At 35.2% G+C, this 21,590-nt stretch overlaps 1 protein-coding gene across 1 annotated transcript in view; it reads left to right on the top strand.

Moving 5' to 3' along the window:
- LOC136035014 (intermembrane lipid transfer protein VPS13C-like) overlaps positions 1 to 21,590 on the top strand; it is a 186,927-nt gene that overhangs the window by 32,296 nt on the left and 133,041 nt on the right. Inside the window, exons 6-9 of the mRNA XM_065716595.1 lie at positions 3,439 to 3,580; positions 14,645 to 14,758; positions 18,770 to 18,992; positions 20,201 to 20,345. Coding sequence (XP_065572667.1) covers positions 3,439 to 3,580; positions 14,645 to 14,758; positions 18,770 to 18,992; positions 20,201 to 20,345 — 624 coding nt within the window. The remainder of the gene's footprint in view (positions 1 to 3,438; positions 3,581 to 14,644; positions 14,759 to 18,769; positions 18,993 to 20,200; positions 20,346 to 21,590) is intronic.

Genomic DNA, 21,590 nt, shown 5'->3' with positions numbered 1-21,590 from the left:
GTTCTGATTCAATTTTTGCATACATATCCACGACAAATTGGTGAAACAATTCACGGCATTTTAAAATATAATTTTCTTCATTCTGCCGAATCATTAGTCTATAGGAATAATAATGCATTGCACTGCATTTCTTATTCATTTCTTTGTTAGTGGCTGGATTCATCAATTTAATATTAAAGTGATAGCCGTCGGCTCCATCCCAAAAAATGATAGGATATTGTAGGGCATCGTAGCATCGATGAGTTTCAGCAATTCTTAACAACTGGGCGTTTCGCTTATGTAGAATAATATCTCGAGGTAAAAACTGATCACCGACCATAACGATTGCCACTTCGTCGATAGTCGGAGCATTGTATCTACGCACATGTTGGCCAGGAGGCGTTTTGTCAGCGGAAATAACAATTTTATGAGTATCAGTAGGCATCAAATCGATGGCTGTTTTGAACAGACGCACTAAATTATTATTTTCGTGGAAAAGATGTTGCAATTGGGAAACGATTGTCCTTTCAACGTTGGGAGAAATTTCGCAACGTGCATTCAATTCAGAATTTCTATCACTGATGAAGTACAATTGTAAAAATTTATGATTCTCGCCTAATAATGGTAGAAGGGACCCTGCTTTATGATAAATTTGCCCTTTTACTTTAAAAGTAGACATAAATTGATCTGGATTTTCGATTTGGGCTCCAAACGACGTCATTTGGAAACATGAGTTGTATTGTCTGATTTTTGACAAAAAACGCTTAGATTCTGACGTAGTTCCAGTAAGGAAAGTCTTCAATGGCTCTGGTGGTGCAGCCAATAGAGGAAGTTTAACTTTTCCTGAGGCGCAACACATTCCCATTGTTTCACCATTGAATTTCAAGGCCTTGCAATAGGGACAAATTTTGGACATTGTCCCGATTTGAACACAGCTACTCAAGCTATAATCATCGACTGGGTTGTACCTGAATGCCAGGCGATAACTTTCAGATTGCTCTGATTCCTCGGCACGCTTTCTTTTCTTACTTTCTCTATCAGCAGCAAGCCTGATTTCCTGCTGGTCTTTTGATTCCTCGGCACGCTTTCTTTTCTTACTTTCTCTATCAGCAGCAAGCCTGATTTCTTGCTGTTCTTGTAATTCCTCGGCCCGCCTTCTTTTTTCACATTCTGTTTTAGCAGCAAGTCTGCTTCTGCGTTGCTCTGGTAGTTCCTCGGCATGCTTTCTTTTTTCACTTTCTCTTTTAGCAGCAAGTCTGCTTTCGCGTTGCTCTGGTAGTTCCTCGGCATGCTTTCTTTTTTCACATTCTCTTTTAGCAGCAAGTCTGCTTCTGCGTTGCTCTGGTAGTTCCTCGGCATGCTTTCTTTTTTCACATTCTCTTTTAGCAGCAAGTCTGCTTCTGCGTTGCTCTGGTAGTTCCTCGGCATGCTTTCTTTTTTCACTTTCTCTTTTAGCAGCAAGTCTGCTTTCGCGTTGCTCTGGTAGTTCCTCGGCATGCTTTCTTTTTTCACATTCTCTTTTAGCAGCAAGTCTGCTTCTGCGTTGCTCTGGTAGTTCCTCGGCATGCTTTCTTTTTTCACATTCTCTTTTAGCAGCAAGTCTGCTTCTGCGTTGCTCTGGTAGTTCCTCGGCATGCTTTCTTTTTTCACTTTCTCTTTTAGCAGCAAGTCTGCTTTCGCGTTGCTCTGGTAGTTCCTCGGCACGCTTTCTTTTCTGACTTTCTCTATCACCAGCAAGTTTTCTGGCATAGACTCTTTGAGCATCTTCATCAGTCATTATAAACTTAAGCATTAATAGAATTCTACACGAACATCCGTCTTATATAACTTGAATGACGTCACGCCTTCAAAGCAAAAATGATGCCTTCAAAGCAAAAATGATGGCAGCTAATTTCATGACGTCAGCCGAAACATGACGGCGAACATATGTCTTATATAACTTGAATGACGTCACCTTCAAAGCAAAAATGACGGCAACTAATTTCATGACGTCAGCCGAAACATGACGTCACCTGACACATCCATCCACACATCCATCCACACATCCACAGACAGACAACTTATTTTTATATATATAGATATATATATATATATATATATATATATATATATATATATATATATATATATATATATATATATATATATATATATAAATATATATACATACATACATATATATATATATATATATATATATATATATATATATATATATATATATATATATATATATATATATATATATATATATATATATATATATATATATATATATATATATATATATATACATATATATACATACATACATATATATATATATATATATATATATATATGTATATATATATATATATATATATATATATATATATATATATATATATATATATATATATATATATATATATATATATATATATATATATTGTAGTTTAGATGGTAGTATTGTTTATACAGTACTTGAAAATTTTCAGTATTTGCATTTCTGGCACTTTCCCATGGTATGATTTTTTGAATTTTATTTATATTCAAAACAATGTTTATTGGTACCAGTAATTGACGAATTGTCCTATATACTTTTCCCAACATCCTAGCGTTTGGAGTGAAATTTCATGATCTTGATAAGGATACCAAGGAGTAGCAACCTTGATTCGACGGTTGATACTGCCTTTTGTGTAGTTAAATGATTGCTATTTGAGAATTAATATATCGGGTTATAGCGTTTTGAATAAACAAAATAGCTAAAACATAGCGTGTATGCAAGGGATGGGGAATGCTTTGTTGGTTCTGTCCTCCTTCCTCCTCCCCCTTATCAAAACTTTGAGATTTAGAACATGTTTTATATGATCGGTTATATTTTCTATACAGGAAATTCACGTATTGTTGTATTTTAAGCCCCCTTCCCACCTAAAAAAATTCCTTTTCTCCTTATTGCAAATTCTCATTAATGAAAAAAGAAACGCTATGGAAATTAAGGTTATACTTCTTGGGGTTAATTCTACTTTTATCCTTTCAAATTGGACAAGTATAAAGTTTATGTCGTGTATCTTGAAAGCGACTCAACATCTGATAAGCAGTTTTCTTATAAAATAAGTCGATAAGAGATCCTTGAAAAGTTTTCTGTGCATGCCCCCCTCCGAAATTTAATTTACTCTCCGAAACAAGTGTCTGTTCAAAAACTCCTCAAGGGAGATTTAAGATTTACTTTTGCTGTTTAATTCTATTTATATACTTTTGAGAGTGGAGAAATTAAAAAGTCTGTCGTGTGTTGACTGTGATTCGAGTCCTAATAAGCTGCTTTCTAAAAAAAAAGTCAATAAGGCATCCTAGAAGAATTCATTTTGCATGACCCCTTCCCCCCTGAAATTTGACTCCGTTCCCGAAACAAGTGTCTGTCAAAGGCCTCGCGAAGAAAGACATAGTTCTCGGTGATTAATTGTATTTATTTTTCAGGTTGGCGAAATTAAAAAGTTTGTGGTGTATCTTGACAGCAATTCGAGTCCTGATAAGCTGTTCTCTAGAAAAATAAGTCGAGAAGAAATTCTTGCTGAGTTTAAACTTTGGAATCAAAGAGTTGATCATGGACCAAGTTGCAGTAAGTATTACCAGTTTTTCGGCTATTTTTCTTGTATTTTAATTGTGAAAAAAAAAAATGAAAATGCCGTGTTCAATTTGGTAATATTGTTTTAGTAATTGTTACCTGAAGGCTCAATGAGAGCTGGAATATTTGAGTATTTAAATGTGCCCTTTCAAGGTTCTCCCTTCCCTCGCCTACAAAAAGACCCCCTGCCCCTCCTTCGTAATAGCTGTTGCAAACTTACACGTCACGGTGTAAAATTTTATTGATAAAATATGAAGCAAATCTGTTTAGTTGAATGAACCTTTAAAATGGATGGTTCGCCCCCCACCCTCGCCTAAAAAATAACCCACTGCCCCTCCTTCGTAATAGCTGTTGCACACTTACACGTCACTGTATATAATTTTATTGATAAAATATGAAGGAAACCAGTTTGGTTGAATGAAGCTATAAAATAGGTGTTGGAAACATTTTCTGCAACAAGAAAAGAGATATCACTCCACAGCACCTTTATTCAGGCATAGTCTATTTTACTTGTATTATTGAGAAGTAAATGAGAAATGCTGTGTTCAATTTAGTAATATTGTTTTAGTAGTTTCAGAATATTGAAAACGGTGGCGTAATTTCATCAAGATTCCGGGGGAAACACCCCCTTAAGTTGAAGTAAGTTTTCCAAGTCAAGTGAAAATGACACTAAAAATAAAAAATGAGTCCTATAGTACCATAACGGCAAAGATATACTAAAGAAAACAGATCCATTTCTCTGGATGCTTGGATTATGCAGGCTTATATTAGTTTTGACAAGAATTTCAAAAAAATTCAGCTAGGGGGGTGGGCAAACTGAGACCTAGGAGGCAAACGAGGATCTGGATGAGGCAATTGCCCCATCCATTTTTTTCGATCACGCAGTTCTGTTCGTGGATTGTGTTTATATTTTGTTTTGTCCAAGCGATATCAGTGATATTAAGATTACGTATTTCAGATATCACAAGTATTTATTGTACCTACCTCGTAAATACACAACCGCCAAAAGTATTCCTTTAGCGGTTTTAGAATAATGGAAAAATTAATTAAATTATTAATGCCAAAGTAACTTAAAAGTGAAACCAAGATAAAAAATTTCAGGTATATTGTTTTGTGTCTATATCTTTTTTAGTCCTAGCGATATCAGTGATATTAAGAATATTTGTTTCAGATATGACAAGTGTTTGTTATACCCACTTATCCCATATATACAACAGTAGGAAGTATTCTCGTTTTTTATTAGCCAGTTCTGTTCGCGGATAGTGTTTATATTTTATTTGGTCTTGATGATGCCTCAATGATATAAGTGATATTTACATTTTATTTAACGCAATTACTTGTTGTACCTGCCTCGCAGATACAAGCCGTAATAAAGTGATAAAATGACATGATATTTTGCTGCTAAAAAAAAACCCAACTGCGTCATGGCAAACTGAACATACATACGCACAAAAACAAACGAAAACGAAATAAAAAGTATAACTATCCCAAAATTTTTCTCGATGCGCCATACCGATACTGACCGATCTACAATAATGTTTTATACTGATTAAGTTTTTATTTTCCAAAACCCCAAGAGATCACCCATCATCACTTTTCTCTACCCCAAAAATTCCTTTCTCAAACCTCCCAAATCTGCACAAATGGAAAAAAATTTAATAAATCTTTATAATTCTCTCCTCATAGTATGAAAAAATAATCACCGTCTTCAAACCTCACCCTAACCAAATATTTTATTCTATTATATGGGTTTTTGTGTTCCTGATATTACAAGTTGTCTTGCCTGGCAAATTCTCAAGCTAAGGAATATGTTTCTACTACACTGTGTGTTAATCACACATTTAACTGAAGATCCATAGCGCGATGTATCCTCGGTGATTTTGGCTTCATTTGTTTTTGCTGTATATAAGTTTTTTCTTCTTTTTTTGGTTTGATACTCCACTTTTAACTTGTACAGTGGATGAAGAATAGATATAAACAGTGCATTTTTAATTTCAAATTTATTTTGTTTGTCTATATATTTATTGATAATAAGAATTACTGTATGCACAATGCTTGTCGTATTAAAAAATAACACTTACTGCAACAATTAGAACGTTTTGTGAAGAAATCTAAAACAAGAAACTGGAAATGTAGCAACCCCCCCCCAAAAAAAAATACAGCAACACAACAACTACAAATTTTTTTTGAATATCCACCAGGCAGTGGTGGAAAGCAAATTGAGGTTTTACAATCTAGATGAGGTCGAATAATGGCTTTCTTATATCATTTCCCACTTTATTTTCCTTGTGTGCTTGACAAAAAGGGAACAACTTCTAGAATTACTTTGTTGACAGCTATTGGGACAATAGGTTGATTAATTTCTGATAATCAAGTCCAAATTTATTATAGTACAATTGTTATAATCCAACTTTTCTTATAATTGTAAAATAGAGTAGATGGTAGGGTTTGTGGGACTTTTCGAAGAGGCTTAGGTAGTTAGGGGGTTCAGGAGGTTTAGCTCGTGTAGGGCTTAGGGTTTAGGGGGTGCTGGTAACTATGCTTTACTTGCACCAAAGGATTTTCTTATCTTATTTTATTCCTTATATTTTGATTAAAATTACATTATAATATTATTGCATTATTTTTCTATTCTTTTATGACTGACCTGTACCAAAGGATATATTCTGTATTTAAATTGCACACCAATCTCCAAGAAATATCAAGATTCCTACTAAATTTTTCATATTATTTGTGTATTTTTGTCTTTGCCTGTTTGTGGTTTTCAAAGTTGTAACCCTCCTCAAAATTATGTTGCTCCTCCCCAAGCTAGCTTCTGTGCAAAGACTTGGTATTTAATTAAGATCCATTAGTTTTAAAAAATATCGATTCCTATTATGGAATGACAGTGATTTAGGGCTGTTTCGGTGGATGTTACTCAAGCTGATAACGAGTACATAGGCTACATAAAACACGTCACATTTGTTATTTTATTGCCAGGCTGTTTCTTTGTACCCAGTCTTGATATTTTGTGTTGTACAATTGGCCTGAAAACTGGTGGATTCAGAGTGGGGGGGGGGATCCTCCAAGATTTTTATGGCACTTGGTATTAACCAAGTGACATATAGCGATCGCAAATTCTGTCGGTCTGTCGGTCTGTCTGTCCCGGTTTTGCCACTTTAGGTGCTCCCAGGTAAGCTAGGACGATGAAATTTGGCAGGCGTATCAGGGACCAGACCAGATTAAATTAGAAATAGTCGTTTTCGCGATTTGACCATCTGGAGGGGAGTGGGGGGTCGGTTAATTCGGAAAAAATAGAAAAAATTAAGTATTTTTAACTTACGAACGTGTGATGGGATCTTTGGATCCCATCAATGAAATTTGTGAAATGAAATCCCATCTCAATGAAATTTGATGTTTGGAAGGATATCATGTCTCAGAGCTCTTGTTTAAATTCGGACCAGATCCGGTGAAATTGGGGGGAGTTGGGGGGAACCTAAAATCCTGGAAAACCCTTAGAATGGAGGGATTGGGATGAAACTTGTTGGGAAAAATAAGCATAAGTCCTAGATACGTGATTGACATAACTAGAACGGATCTGCTCTGTTTGGGGGAGGGGGTTAATTCCAAAAATTAGAAAGAAATGAGGTATTTTTAACTTACGAAGGAGTGATCGGATCTTAATGAAATTTGAAGTTTGGAAGAATATCGTGTCTCAGGGCTCTTATTTTAAATCCCGATTGGATCCGATGATACTGGGGGGAATTGGGGGGGGGAACCTAAAATCTCGGAAAACGCCTAGAGTTGAGGGACCGGGACGAAACTTGGTGGGAAAAATAATGAAAAGTCCTAGATACGTGACTACTATAACCGGAACGGATCCGCGCTCTTTGGGGGAGTTGGGGGGAGGGTTAATTCTGAAAAATTAGAAACAATGAGGTATTTTTAACTTACGAAGGAGTGATCGGATCTTCATTAAATTTTATTTTTGGAAGGGTATCGTGTCTCAGAGCTCTTATTTTAAATCCCGACCGGATCCGGTGACATTGGGGGGAGTTCGGAGGGGGGCCTAAAATCTTGGAAAACGCTTAGAGTGGAGGGATCAGGATGGAACTTGGCGGTAAAAATAATCATAAGTTCTAGATACATGATTGAAATAACCGGAACAGATCCGCTCTCTTTGGGGGAGTTGGGGGAGGATGGTTAATTCTGGAAAATTAAAAAAAATGAGGTATTTCTTAACTTACGAAGGAGTGATCGGATCCTAATGAAATTTGATGTTTAGAAGGATTTCGTGTCTCAGAGCTCTTATCTTAAATCCCGATCGGATCCGGTGAAGGGGAAGTTGGGGGGGGGGATCTAAAATCTTGGAAAACGCTGGAGTCGAGGGATCGGGATGAAACTTGGTGGGAAAAATAAGCATAAGTCCTAGATACGTTATTAACATAATCGGAACGGATCTGATCTCCTTGGGGCAGTTGGGGGGGGGGAATTAATTCTAAAAAATTAGAAAAAATGAGATATTTTTGACTTACGAAAGAGTGATCGTATCTTAATGAAATATCATAGTTAGAAGGACCTCGAAACTCAGATCTATTATTTTAAATCCCGACCGGATCCAGTGTCATTAGGGGGGACCTTGGAAAACGCTTAAAGCGGAGAGATCAGGATGAAACTTGGTGGAAAGGATAAGCCCAAGTCCAAGATAGTTGACTGACATAACCGGACCAGATCCGCTCTTGTGCTTTCATCAGGATCTTAATGAAATTTGATATATAGAAGAATCTTATGTCCCAGATCCGCTCTCTTTGGTGGAGTTGGGGGGAGTGATTCAGAAAAAATGAGGTATTTGTAACTTACGAACTTGTAATCAGATCTTAATGAAATATGATATCTAGAAGGATCTTGGGCTTTAGAACTCTCATTTTAAATCTCGACCAGATCCGGTGACATTGAAGGGAGTTCGAAGGGGAAACCGGAATTCTTGGAAAACGTGAAAATCGAGGTGTCTTACGAATGGGTGCTCGGATCTTAATGAAATTGATATATAGAAGAATCTTATGTCCCAGATCCGCTCTCTTTGGTGGAGTTGGGGGGGGGGGAGTAATTCAGAAAAAGTGAGGTATATGTAACTTATGAACGGGTTATCAGTTCTTAATGAAATTTGATATCTAGAAGGATCTTGTGCTTTAGAACTCTCATTTTAAAACTCGACCAGATCCGGTGACATTGAAGGGAGTTTGAAGGGGAAACCGGAATTCTCGGAAAACGTGGAAATCGAGATGTCTTACGAATGGGTAATTGGATCTTAATGAAATTTGGTATATAGAAGAATCTTAGCTCCATTTTCAATTCGAATCAAATCCTGGGACATAGAGGGTTGGAGGGGGGAAACAGAAATCTTGGAAACCGGAAATCTTGGAAAACCCTTAGAGTGGAGAGATCGGGATGAAACTTGATGGGAAGAATAAGCACAAGTTAACAAACAGTTCGTGGTAACGAACTGTAGTAAGGAGCGACCCGGCTCAATAGTAACCGAAACTATAAAAAATGGAATTTTGATACCAATAGTTACATCAAAAGAATCCCATTTTAATGCTGATTTTAAATATATAAGTTTCATCAAGATCAGTTATACCCATCAAAAGTTACGAGCCTGAAAAAATCTACCTTATTTTAGGAAATAGGGGGAAACACCCCCTAAATGTCATACAATCTTAACGAAAATCACACCATCAGATTCAGCGTATCAGAGAACCTTCTTGTAGAGGTTTCAAGCGCCGTATGCGTGATGCGTGTTTATTTGCTTTTTGTTTGTTTTTTGTTTTTTTTCCAGGGGTGATCGTATCGACTCAGTGGTCCTAGAATGTCACGAGAGGACTCATTCCAACGGAAATTAAAAGTTCTAGTGCCCTTTTTAAGTGACCAAAAAAATTGGAGTCATAAGGTCACCGGATCAAAATTCTGAGATAGCCATTTTATTCACCATAGTCAAAAAACCTAATAACTATGTCTTTAGGGACGGGTGCTCGGATCTTAATGAAATTTGATATATAGAAGAATCTTATGTTCCAGATCCGCTCTCTTTGGTGGAGTTGGGGGGGGGAGTAATTAAGAAAAAATGAGGTATATGTAACTTATGAACGGGTTATCAGTTCTTAATGAAATTTGATATCTAGAAGGATCTTGTGCTTTAGAACTCTCATTTTAAATCTCAACCAGATCCGGTGACATTGAAGGGAGTTTGAAGGGGAAACCGGAATTCTTGAAAAACGTGGAAATCGAGGTGTCTTACGAATGGGTAATTGGATCTTAATGAAATTTGGTATATAGAAGAATCTTAGCTCCATTTTCAATTCGAATCAAATCCTGGGACATAGAGGGTTGGAGGGGGGAAACAGAAATCTTGGAAACCGGAAATCTTCGAAAACCCTTTGAGTGGAGAGATCGGGATGAAACTTGATGGGAAGAATAAGTACAAGTTAACAAACAGTTCGTGGTAACGAACTGTAGTAAGGAGCGACCCGGCTCAATAGTAACCGAGACTATAAAAAATGGAATTTTGATACCAATAGTTACATCAAAAGAATCCCATTTTAATGCTGATTTTAAATATATAAGTTTCATCAAGATCAGTTATACCCATCAAAAGTTACGAGCCTGAAAAAATTTAACTCATTTTAGGAAATAAGGGGAAACACCCCCTAAATGTCATACAATCTTAACGAAAATCACACCATCAGATTCAGCGTATCAGAGAACCTTATTGTAGAGGTTTCAAGCGCCGTATGCGTGATGCGTGTTTATTTGTTTTTTGTTTGTTTTTTGTTTTTTTTCCAGGGGTGATCGTATCGACTCAGTGGTCCTAGAATGTCACGAAAGGGCTCATTCTAACGGAAATTAAAAGTTCTAGTGCCCTTTTTAAGTGACCAAAAAATTGGAGTCATAAGGTCACCGGATCAAAATTCTGAGATAGCCATTTTATTCACCATAGTCAAAAAACCTAATAACTATGTCTTTAGGGACGACTTACTCCCCCGCAGTCCCCGTGGTTGGGGCTGCAAGTTACAAGCTTTGACCTGTGTTTACATATAGCAATGGTTACTGGGAAGTATACAGATGTTTTCAGGGGGATTTTTTGGTTTAGGGGGAGAGTTGAGGGGGGGGAGTTACGTGGGAGAATATTTCCATGGAGAAACTTCTCATGAGGGAAGAGAATTTCAATGAAGGGGGCGCAGGATTTTCTAGCATTATTTGAAAAACAGTGAAAAATTAAAAATGAAAAGTTTTCTCTACTGAAAGTAAGGAGCAGCATTAAAACTTAAAACGAAAAAAAATTATTACGCATATGAGGGGTTTACCTCCTCGTTATACCTCACTCTTTACGCTAAAGTATTTTTAGTAATTTCAACTATTTATTTTATGGCCTTTGTGATTCAGAGATCATTCTTAAGGAATTGGGACAAAATTTATCCTTAGTGTAAAGAGCGAGGTATCGACGAGGGTTGAACACCCTCATATACCCAATAAAAACATACGAATATAGAAGTTCGTTACGTAAGTTAATCCGTAAGGTACATATATTTTTTACCAATGAAAACGTCTGTAAAAAGTTCTAGTTGCTTTTTTAAGTAATCAAAAAATTGGAGGGCAACTAGGCCTCCTCCCACGTTCATTTTTCTCAAAATCTTCCGATTAATTGCAATTAATTAATATGCAAATTTTGTTTTAATTATTTATGTGTGGAGAGCCAAGATCAAACATTTTTTCTCAAAATCTTCCGATTAATTGCAATTAATTAATATGCAAATTTCGTTTTATTTATTTATGTGCGGAGAGCCAAGATCAAAACATGCATTAATTCAAAAACGTCCAGAAATTAAATAAAAAAACAAGTTTTTTAAATGAAAGTAAGGAGCAACATTAAAACTTAAAACGAACAGAAATTACTCCGTATATGAAAGGGGCTTTTCCTCCTCAACGCCCCGCTCTTTACGCTAAAGTTTCGTACTGTTTTAAAAATAGAGTTAAGAGAAACAGTTGAACTTTAGCGTAAAGAGCGGGACGTTGCGGAGGAAAAGCCCCTTTCATATACAGAATATGTTCATAAAATGTTCATTTTAAGTTTTAATGTTGCTCCTTACTTTCATTTAAAAAACTTTTTTTTTTCATTTTAGATACGAGATTGACATAATTGGTACGGATCGTTCTCTTTGAGGGAGCTGGGGGTTGTTAATTTGGAAAATCAGAAAAATTGAGGTATTTTTAACTTAAAAACGGATGGCCGGATCTTAATGAAATTTGATATTTAGAAGGAACTCCTATCTCAGAGCTCTTATCTCAAATCCCGACCAGATCTTTTGGCATTTGGGGGGAGTTGAAGGGGAAAACTGGAAATCTTGGAAAACGCTCATAAATGTCGTAGATACGTGATTGACGTAAACGGACTGGATCCGCACTCTTCGGTGGAGTTAGGGGTATGGGGTTCAGTGCTTTCTCGAGTTCGGTGCTTTATGACGTGCTAGGACGATGAAAATTGGTAGGCGTGTCTGGGAACTGCCCAAATTGACTTGATAACGTCGTTTTCCCCGATTCGACCTTCTGGGGGGTTGAAGGGAGAGGAAACATTAGAAAAATTGAGGTATTTTAAGTTACGAATGGGTAATCGGATCCTAATGAATTTTAATATTTAGAAGGATCTCGTGACTCAGAGCTCTAGAGTTAACCATATGAGCTCTTGGCTCTTCCGACCTCGTCACAAGTGCCATATGAGCTCTTAGCTCTTGTTTCTGGTGCATTCATTCCTTGTTTTTTCGTATTTGTTTTTCGCTCTTTTCTTTTAAATAAATTTGTCAATTTGGTCAATTATTGGCGTCCTTGTCACATTACCCCCCAAGATTTTGCTTATTCGCGTCCTTGTCATGTTGACCCCCCCCCCAAAAAAAAAATTATTCTAGATACGCCCCTGGGCCTGGAAAGGTCGATTGGGTAAGGCTTTTATGGGCTTGATTTTGCTTAACAGACACAAAAGAATTTATTTAGATTGATTTATTTCTTACCCTTCAAATTCAATTATTTTATTGATTTATGTTAATCAAACAATTTGGCTATTTCAATTATCCTTACTCCATGCATGTCAACCTTAGTTCTGCCCTAGGATGGATGGATGATAGACTATCTATCAACAAGGAAATGACATCACTTGTATACAATTCTGAAAAAGGCTTATACCAGCTTTGTTTCTCACTCAGACTATCTGTCTCGGCTTTTTTTTCAATTAGCCATGGCTCTCAATTAAAATCAACTTGTTGGACTGTGATGAAAAAGTTGAGAGGCATGACTAATTAGAAAAAAAAAGCCAAGGCAGATAGTCTGAGTGAGAGCATGGAGTAAGGGTAATTGAAATAGTCAATTTTATCAGCCATTTGAAGTCAATTGAAGACACCAAATAAAATGTTTTCTAAAATTTATGACTGAGCATTTCCACAGAACTTGGTGGCAATTGAACAACTATAATGTTTTTCATATTATATGAGCTTTGTCTACTTGGATTTTTATAATAGCTGTGCTTACATTGTTTTCATACGCTATTGCCACCAAAAAAAAACAAAATCTTAAAAAGCTTTCATGCTATTGCATTTCCTGTAAATTTGCCTATTTTTGTGTTTTTTGAAGTAATATCCCTCCCGAAGATGTTACTACCCCCCCCCACGACTCCTCAAATAGACTCTTCTACATTGTCCTGCTGATAAATGTGCTTCCTTAAGCTTACAAAAAAAAGTAATTTTGCTTTTAATATAGTCCGGGAATAAGGACAGATTATCAGAATCTTGTGCCAAAGCTCTGTTTAACTGACTATCAAAATATGTAATGGTTATACCATGGTTTAGCCTAAAAGCAAACAAACTGCTAATTACTACTGGTAGCAATTCACTGCAGCACCAAGCAGCCTGAGGCCAGCACAACTCGGCATGCTCCCCCTCCTTCCCAGCCTAATCAAACCTTCCCTCTTTACACCCTCCAAGGAAGCTTCCATTTCCTTTGAATATTTCTTTATGACATTCGCCCATCTCAGACGAGGACGACCTGCTTTCTGTTTAGCCAGACGGTTGGCTGAAAAGGACAATCTTTGGCAATCTGTCATCCTTCATTTGCAGAACGTGCCCTAGCCATCTCAACCTTTCTTTCATTATAGCCCTAGAAGGCGGGATTGAGCCATACTTTTCGTACAGTTACATTTTTCAGTACCCAGAACAACCCGTAGGCAATTTCTCTGGAAAAAGTCTAGTAAATTTTTATCCGCTTTTCGGAGTGCCCATGCTTCAGAGCCATTTTTGACCACTATCACCACTGTATCTCCCAACATTCTAGTCTTGCTTTGCAGACTTATCTTCCTATTCTTCCATACTTTTTTTTTAACTTTGAAAAAACACTCTGAGCCTTGGCTATTCTACTTTTAATATCTCCACCCGCGTCTTTACTAATAATATTACCAAGGTAAGTGAAGCTGCCCACCTGATCAATCTTTTCGTTACCCAACTTCACCTTTTCATTTTCACTTATTCCTAGTCTTTGTGACTTAGTCTTCTTAAAATTATATTTCAAACCTATTCCAGCACTCTGAACTCGCAAAAACTCTAAAAGTTCATTCATTTTGCTCACGCTTTCGTCTAGGATGCTTAAGTTATCAGCATAATCCAAGTCCAGGAAAGCTTTTCCTCCTTTTTTGATTCTGTGGTTACCCATGGTCTTTCCTGTGTTCCTTAAGACAAAGCTCATCAAAACGACCCATATAAAGGGGGATTGCTTTGTTGCTTATTGCTTTGTTGCTTATTGCTCCCTCGCATGCACTCTGCACCAATCCCAGAGCTGTACACAAACCAACAACCGAAGAAAGTTGCTGAACACGCATTGGGTGAATAATGGAAGATGTACGAAGCCAAACAAAACTACAATAATATGGGTGCATTTAAAGAAGATATATAGCTATATAAAGGAGACGTAGGCTAGAAAGAAGGAAAAAATATTTGAGTTTCAAGAATAAAGTAAAGACTAATGAAAAATAAATTTTGTTTTTAGTTGTTGGACCAGTCAGCTGTACAACAGAAGTTATATTATGTATGAAACCGTGGAAGAATGATTGGCTTCAACCAAAATTTGTCATTGACTTGATAATCACTGAATTGAAAGCTGGTAAGTAAAAGAAACATATATATATATATATATATATATATATATATATATATATATATATATATATATATATATATATATATATATATATATATATATATATATATGTATGTATGTATATATGTATATATATATATATATATATATATATATATATATATATATATATATATATATATATATATATATATATATATTTATATATATATATATATATATATATATATATATATATATATATATATGTATATACATATATATATATATATATATATATATATATATATATATATATATATATATATATATATATATATATATATATATATATATATATATTATATATATATATATATATTAGTCATGAAATGACTAATGAATGAAATATATAATTCATGAAATGACTAATGAATGAAATATATAAGTCATGAAATGGATACCTGTCAAGATACGTTTCGTGTGCTTTATCTAATTAAAAAGAACTTTCCGAAAAAAACGCTTTTCAAAGATTATTAAAAAGCCACATCAAATTTAAGACCAGTAAAAATAAATTCCTATAATAATTCAAACTCAAAATAAAAAGAAATTTTTACTAAAGAATAAACGAAGCCCAAAACGAACATAAATTAAAATAAAGGATTATGTAAAGCATGGGGGTCATGGGAAAACAGAAAACATGGGGCTTTGGGGGTTTTTTCATCCCTGGAAGAATAGTTATTGTACTTTTTGACTATTTCAAACAAGATGGTTAAACTAAAATTTTGATTAGATGTCTTTGGGAGATTTCAGGTAAAAAGAGCATGGAGAGGGTACTGGTTGCCCTTCGACTATTTTTTAACATTCCCTCATAATGCTTTAACAGTATAAACTTAACACCTATGTTGTTCTCAAGATATTGCAGATGCACATTTTTGAAAATCCAGATGCATATAGTATCTTTTAATGTAGTAAAAGATGCCCCTCAACATTCCCCTAACCATGTGACGGCTGAATACCATCAGTCGTTCCATAATTTTTTCTGGCATTTCCTTTTCACAATCAGAAAGGAAAAATTGGGTTTGGTTGTGTTTGGCATCCTTCTCGACATTTCCTTAAAGTTTGACCTTAATGCTCTAAGCTTTTTTGAATTTCCGGGATCGAACACGCCCTCTTTTCTTAATACAAAACATTATATGTTATAAATAGGCAACTTGCGTAACTCAGAGTCGTTGCACTGGGGGCTGTGTGGGGGGGTCAACCCTGTAAAACGCTCGTTTTCCAGTAATCTACAAATATGAAACAATATCACGGTTAAAACACAAGTTAGAATCTTTACATGTTTTATCTTGTTGTAAATCTTTGTTTGATAAAGTCATGGAATAGGGCTGACCGTATATCAAATGACAAGCTGTAAAAAAAGAGAAAAAAAATGTAGTTCTATCCCACTTTCTAGGGCTGTAAGGTAGTAAACTGATTTATATAAAATGGCTCGCTGATCAGCCTACACTTAAATACTTGCATATTTGGTGATTCTACCACCTCTGTGGGTAGTCTATTCCATTCTCCAGAAACCCTATAAACCCAATGAGCGGTGGGCAATAGGACAAAAGGATAAATTTAATCCTGATGTTGCTGTGCTGCTGGGTATTGACAAAAGTTAAAAAAAGAATGTAATTGAATATCGTCAATTCCCTTAATAATCTTATAAGATGTAATTAGATCTATGCGTCTTCTGTGAAATTGGAGGGAAGGGATTAGAAGTCTAGTGAGGTTTTGGGAGTATGAAAGATTAGAAAGATAGGGGAATTATATTAGTCCTTTGTATTTGTATTTATATATTATCCTTTGTATTTTTCAACTTTTTTTGCGGCAAGAATTATTTCACGTCAAAATCCAGTCTGCAAAAAGTACGCTTAGGTTAGTTTGGTAATAGAGGCATCAATCCATGAAAATGCAGGGTGGGGCATTATAAGGGAAAATATATATTTCAAATCTAGAGGGGGGGGGGGGAATTTTGATGCTTTTCCATTTTGTGAGCGAAAATACCGAAAAAAAAGTATTTTGAAACGAAAATACCTACAAGAAGTATTTTCTAAATTAGAGAGGGGTAATTCCTCCTCCTCTATTGCAATGACGTGCCTGCTTGGTAAAATCTTGCTAACTTAAGTAGGCAACTTTAAGCCGGTAGGTCTGCTGATGACGTATCTCTGAGTCCTTTACTCTTCTCCTACATTTAAAAGTAGCTGAAAATACAAGTATGCAGCTGTTTTAGGTCCGTTTGAAACTTTATTATACAAAATAAATATAACAACTTTTTTACAAAAAAAAATAAAAACAAATATTACGAAAACATTCACCCAAGTGGTATGGGGAAGACGTTATTCTGTTAAGACTCATCTTAAGGGGATTTGGTTCCATACAAATATTTTCGCGAGTCACCACAGGGAACTTCCAATGTAATTTTGCTAAAAATTGATAGGAGATTTTAAATGTGTCAATAGTTAGAAAAGCTAATGAGAGGCTAGTTTAAAACAAAGAAAATATGTAATCTATTATTAATTGATCAGCAAAACGCTGTCTATTCTGTATACACACAGCATAAATAATATGCGTCCTTTACCGGCAAAGATTTCAACCATAGTGGTTAGCACAACAGGGAACTTCAAAGTGTCCAACGATACCATTGAACCAAATTACCATTGAAACCATACTTCATCCCAACTTTGTAGCCAAATATAGCAGCCATATCTCCAATAATAGTAGTTAAAAACAATACCTATGCCGCCACTAATAAAATTTGTATAATAAAAATTTCAATATAAATGGGAATTACCTGTGACACCATCCTTCAGCCCAACTAGACAGCCAAATATAACAGCCATATCTCCAATGATGGCAGTTAATACTCCAATCATAGCCAATGCAATTATGAAACAGAGCCAACCTCCAAGAAGACCAAAAGACGGTATCAGTGCAAATAAAATCTAGAAATGAATATTTGCTCTTCAGAAAGTAATTCTTTGAGAAAATAGGCGCCAAACGGAAAATAAACGCCTCAACGATATTTATGTTGAATTGGTTTTTAATGCTTTCCAAGCAGGAATACTAGGATATTTTTAGGATATTTTTGGGGACTGTTCTTTCCTGAACTTTAAAAAGACAATCCTACTTCGTTCAATCGAAAAAGAAAAATTCATGCTTTTTAATGATTTGCTCATTGCATATTGTATGTATGTCTTAAGAGGCATGGGGGCCTCAGCCCCACTCATCTTAGTTTCTGTTCGTTTTGATTTGGCTCGGTTATTTATTGTAATTTCTTTTCATTTCAGGTCTCATTTACTTATTGATGGTTATTTTTAAGTAGTTTTACGCTTGGAAAATTATTTGACTTTATTTCTGCTCATTCTTGGTTTAATGCAGCTTTTTCTTTAAAAAATTAATTTCGAAGAAAAAGTTTTTAAAATTAATGTAAGAAATAATTGTAGTTGTCTCCACATTTAGGTTTACTCTTAATAATAGTCTAAAATCGAAACAAAAAATATTTGTCCCTCTTTGTTTAGAGTTCGTTTTTGCTGAGATGCTGGTAAATCCAGTTTGACTTTTAATTTGCTTGAAACACAAAAATGAAATGCTGAAATTTTACTCTAGGAGACTATATATACTATGGTTGAATTTATACTTTGTAGCATAAAACACCTATATACTAGTGAGATATGCTATTAGGCTGCTGTGTGTCCAAGCCTGAAGATGTAACCAGAGCATTCTTGATCCTTTCAAAATGTGTTTATTGACAGATATAGGCCTGTAAACGTGTATGTAATTTTATTCAAGTGTTAGTTTTTGGCGTAGGGGGGGATTGGTATAAAACAATATTTTAACACATGCATTTTTGTTAATTTTTTTTTAATCAGACACAATTTCTTTTGGTGGGGGGGTGGTCAAACCCGGTAACCCCTCTCCTTCGTACTGCCTTGACTATAATCCCTAATTGATAGGAATATGTTTTAAGATTATCTATGTTTTTTTTTGTAGGTATATGTAAGTCTCAGTTTCAAACAGCATATCTTCTTGCTCAGATGTACGACATATGGTCAAAAGGTGTACCTTATCTTCATCTTCATCCTGGAATTCAGAAGTTTAAGGGAGAAACCCGGAATAAGGAACGTTGGAAATTTGCCATTAATTGCATCAGGCATGATGTACATAAGAAAAATGTTGTTTGGAGCTGGATAGAGCATTTCGAACCCAATCGAAGGTCTTTCTCTCTCTCTCTCTCTCTCTCTCTCTCTCTCTCTCTCTCTCTCTCTCTCTCTCTCTCTCTCTCTCTCTCTCTCTCTCTCTCTCTCTCTCTTTCTCTCTCTTTCTCTTCCCTTTCCTCTCTTTCTCTCTCTTTCTCTTCCTTTCTCTCTCTTTCTCTCTCTTTCTCTCTCCATATACATGTACTGTAAAAAAACTAATAAATTAAATTAAAGACCTAACTGAACGAAAAAAAATGGGAGAATACAGAAAAAATGAGACTGTGAATCTTAGCGTGTAAAAAAGAAAAAAATGCAAATATTTTGCCCCGTATCTCCACTTAACGGTCTCAGGTTCAGGAAGAAAAATTTAAAAAAGATAAAAGTCCACACTGTAATGTAAAAACATAAGCTTTACGGTGTGTTGCCTTTTTCAGAAATCATATACTACAGTATCATAGTATCTCATGGTATATAATATGGAAAACTCCTGGATTTTTTTTTTTTGCATAACTAAATCATTTTGAAATTTAAGGAAATTAATTCTTATTACTTTCTGTTTTTTTTTTTACTTGAGGAATCTGTCAAAAAAATTTGTCTCCGATTTTTTCCACCTATGATATTGATATCTGTTCCCTTAACGTAATGGAAATACAAGGATCTCGGTTAGGTTGTCCCATGGAATTTTTTAAAGGTCTATTTTCAGAAAAAATGTAACGCCATTGAATTGTAACACTATGATATCTTTCTTTTAAGTATTTGAGAGCTCTAATTTTTCTTCTCACTTGAATTTTAGGGGCCCAAGATTCCAGCTTAGTTGGAATCATTGTAAATATTTAATGTTAAAATTTTCATAAATATTTTTGTAATACAGTTAGCCATTACACACCTGATTGCCCTGTTTACATCCAGCTTCATCATTAAGTGCAATACAAACTAAGAAATTTTCACCTTTCATACAGGAAAAGCTAATTTGAAGCACATTTCGAGAATAATCAAAATTCACCATACATGTAAATTAACAGAGTGAACTTTATCCTACTTTTTATTTCTTGAGGTGTTTGGGGTGGATGAAGTAATTAATTATTAATTTTTATTAATTATTATATTATTAATTATTATTAATAATTATTAATTATGAAGTAATTATTATTAATTATAATAATAAAAAAACTGTATTAGCTAGTTTAGTTTGATTAGATTCGACTATTCAGTTAAATGATTTTAGGCATCGAATTGCTTACCGGAATGCTTACGAAAAGGAATTGAGGAATGATCGTCTTAGTGAAGAAGAGATTCAAAGGATGAGGGACGCTGAAAGATTTTTAAACGCGTGGAACCTGCTGCAAATCAGAAAACTGGCGAGAAATACTGTAAGTATTGTCTATGTTTAATGCAGTTTAAAACATTATTTTTAATAATTTGTTGCAGTTTTATTTTTTTTAATCTAAGTTTAAAATTTAACAACCTTAACTGGAGCAACATTTTTGAATGTTTATACCGTCAAAACCTATGTTGCGAAGAGGGACAAGGGATGGACTTGTGGATATTTTGTGGAAAGTGTGTATGATGTATTTTTAGGGTAAATATCGCGAATTGAGATTGAAATTACCCGTGAGAAACCAAACGCAGATGTTTTTTAATTTAACAATAACGTAGAAACCAAATAAACCAAATATAAAAATTGGTTTAACCAAAAACCAATAATAAGAGACCAACGGTAGATCTTTCCAATTTAACAATAACGTAGAAACCAAATAAACCAAATATAAAAATTGGTTAATTGGTTAAACCAAAAACCAATAATAAGAAACCAAGCGTAGATCCTTTCCAATTTATCATCATTTTTCGGCTCATTCGGGAGGATGTACCGAGGATGTACAATCCTCGGTTACCTAGCAATGGAAGATTCAGCTTTATCCTAGCTGACATATCAGCACTTTTTCTGAGAGTGAAAACACTCCCGGAAAAAGTATATATCCTGTACAAAATGATTAGGATATAAAATGGAATTCTAAGAGCGGCACTGCCAGTAGGAAATAATAGGTAAACACTGCTTATTTTTGCAATTTAGGAATCTTACTGATCAAATTATTCTATTCCGCTTATTTGATTTGACTATCATTAACGGCCGAAGTAAAATATTATGCTAATACAAGTTTATTAACTGGGCTATGGAGCGTTCGAAAAGAAGTGTCTAATGCCTCTAATCCCTTTTTCAGGATAAGTTTTCGAGTAGTTTCGCTATCAGTTCGTGATATTCAATTCGTGAATAATTTGAAATTGCATCACAATATTTTTGTGAAAGATGAATCCGATACCTCTTATTGGGATTCCTCTCTGCATGCTAGTATCCCCCTTTCTCTTGACAAAGCCGTCCTGGCTAAGTGGTTGGCGCGCTTGAGTGGGAATTCTTTGTCCAAGAAGCACGGGTTCAATCCCAGTTGTGGCCAGTTATTTGGTTTGGGATGGGGGTCAGTGGTGTGACTCTCTAAGCTTAGCAAGAGTCGACCCAGCTCTAAATGGTTACCTAGAGAAATCTGGGGAAGGTAAGCAGGAGGGGTATGCGAAAGCACAGGATGGTTGGCCCCCAGCCCCCCTTCATTGTATTTCCTGGC

This window comes from Artemia franciscana, chromosome 13 (genome assembly GCF_032884065.1).
Source record: "Artemia franciscana chromosome 13, ASM3288406v1, whole genome shotgun sequence".
In the NCBI taxonomy this organism is placed as follows: Eukaryota; Metazoa; Arthropoda; class Branchiopoda; order Anostraca; family Artemiidae; genus Artemia; species Artemia franciscana.
The sequence above is the reverse complement of the archived record's forward strand: the minus strand, read 5'-3'. Positions and strand labels throughout refer to the sequence as shown.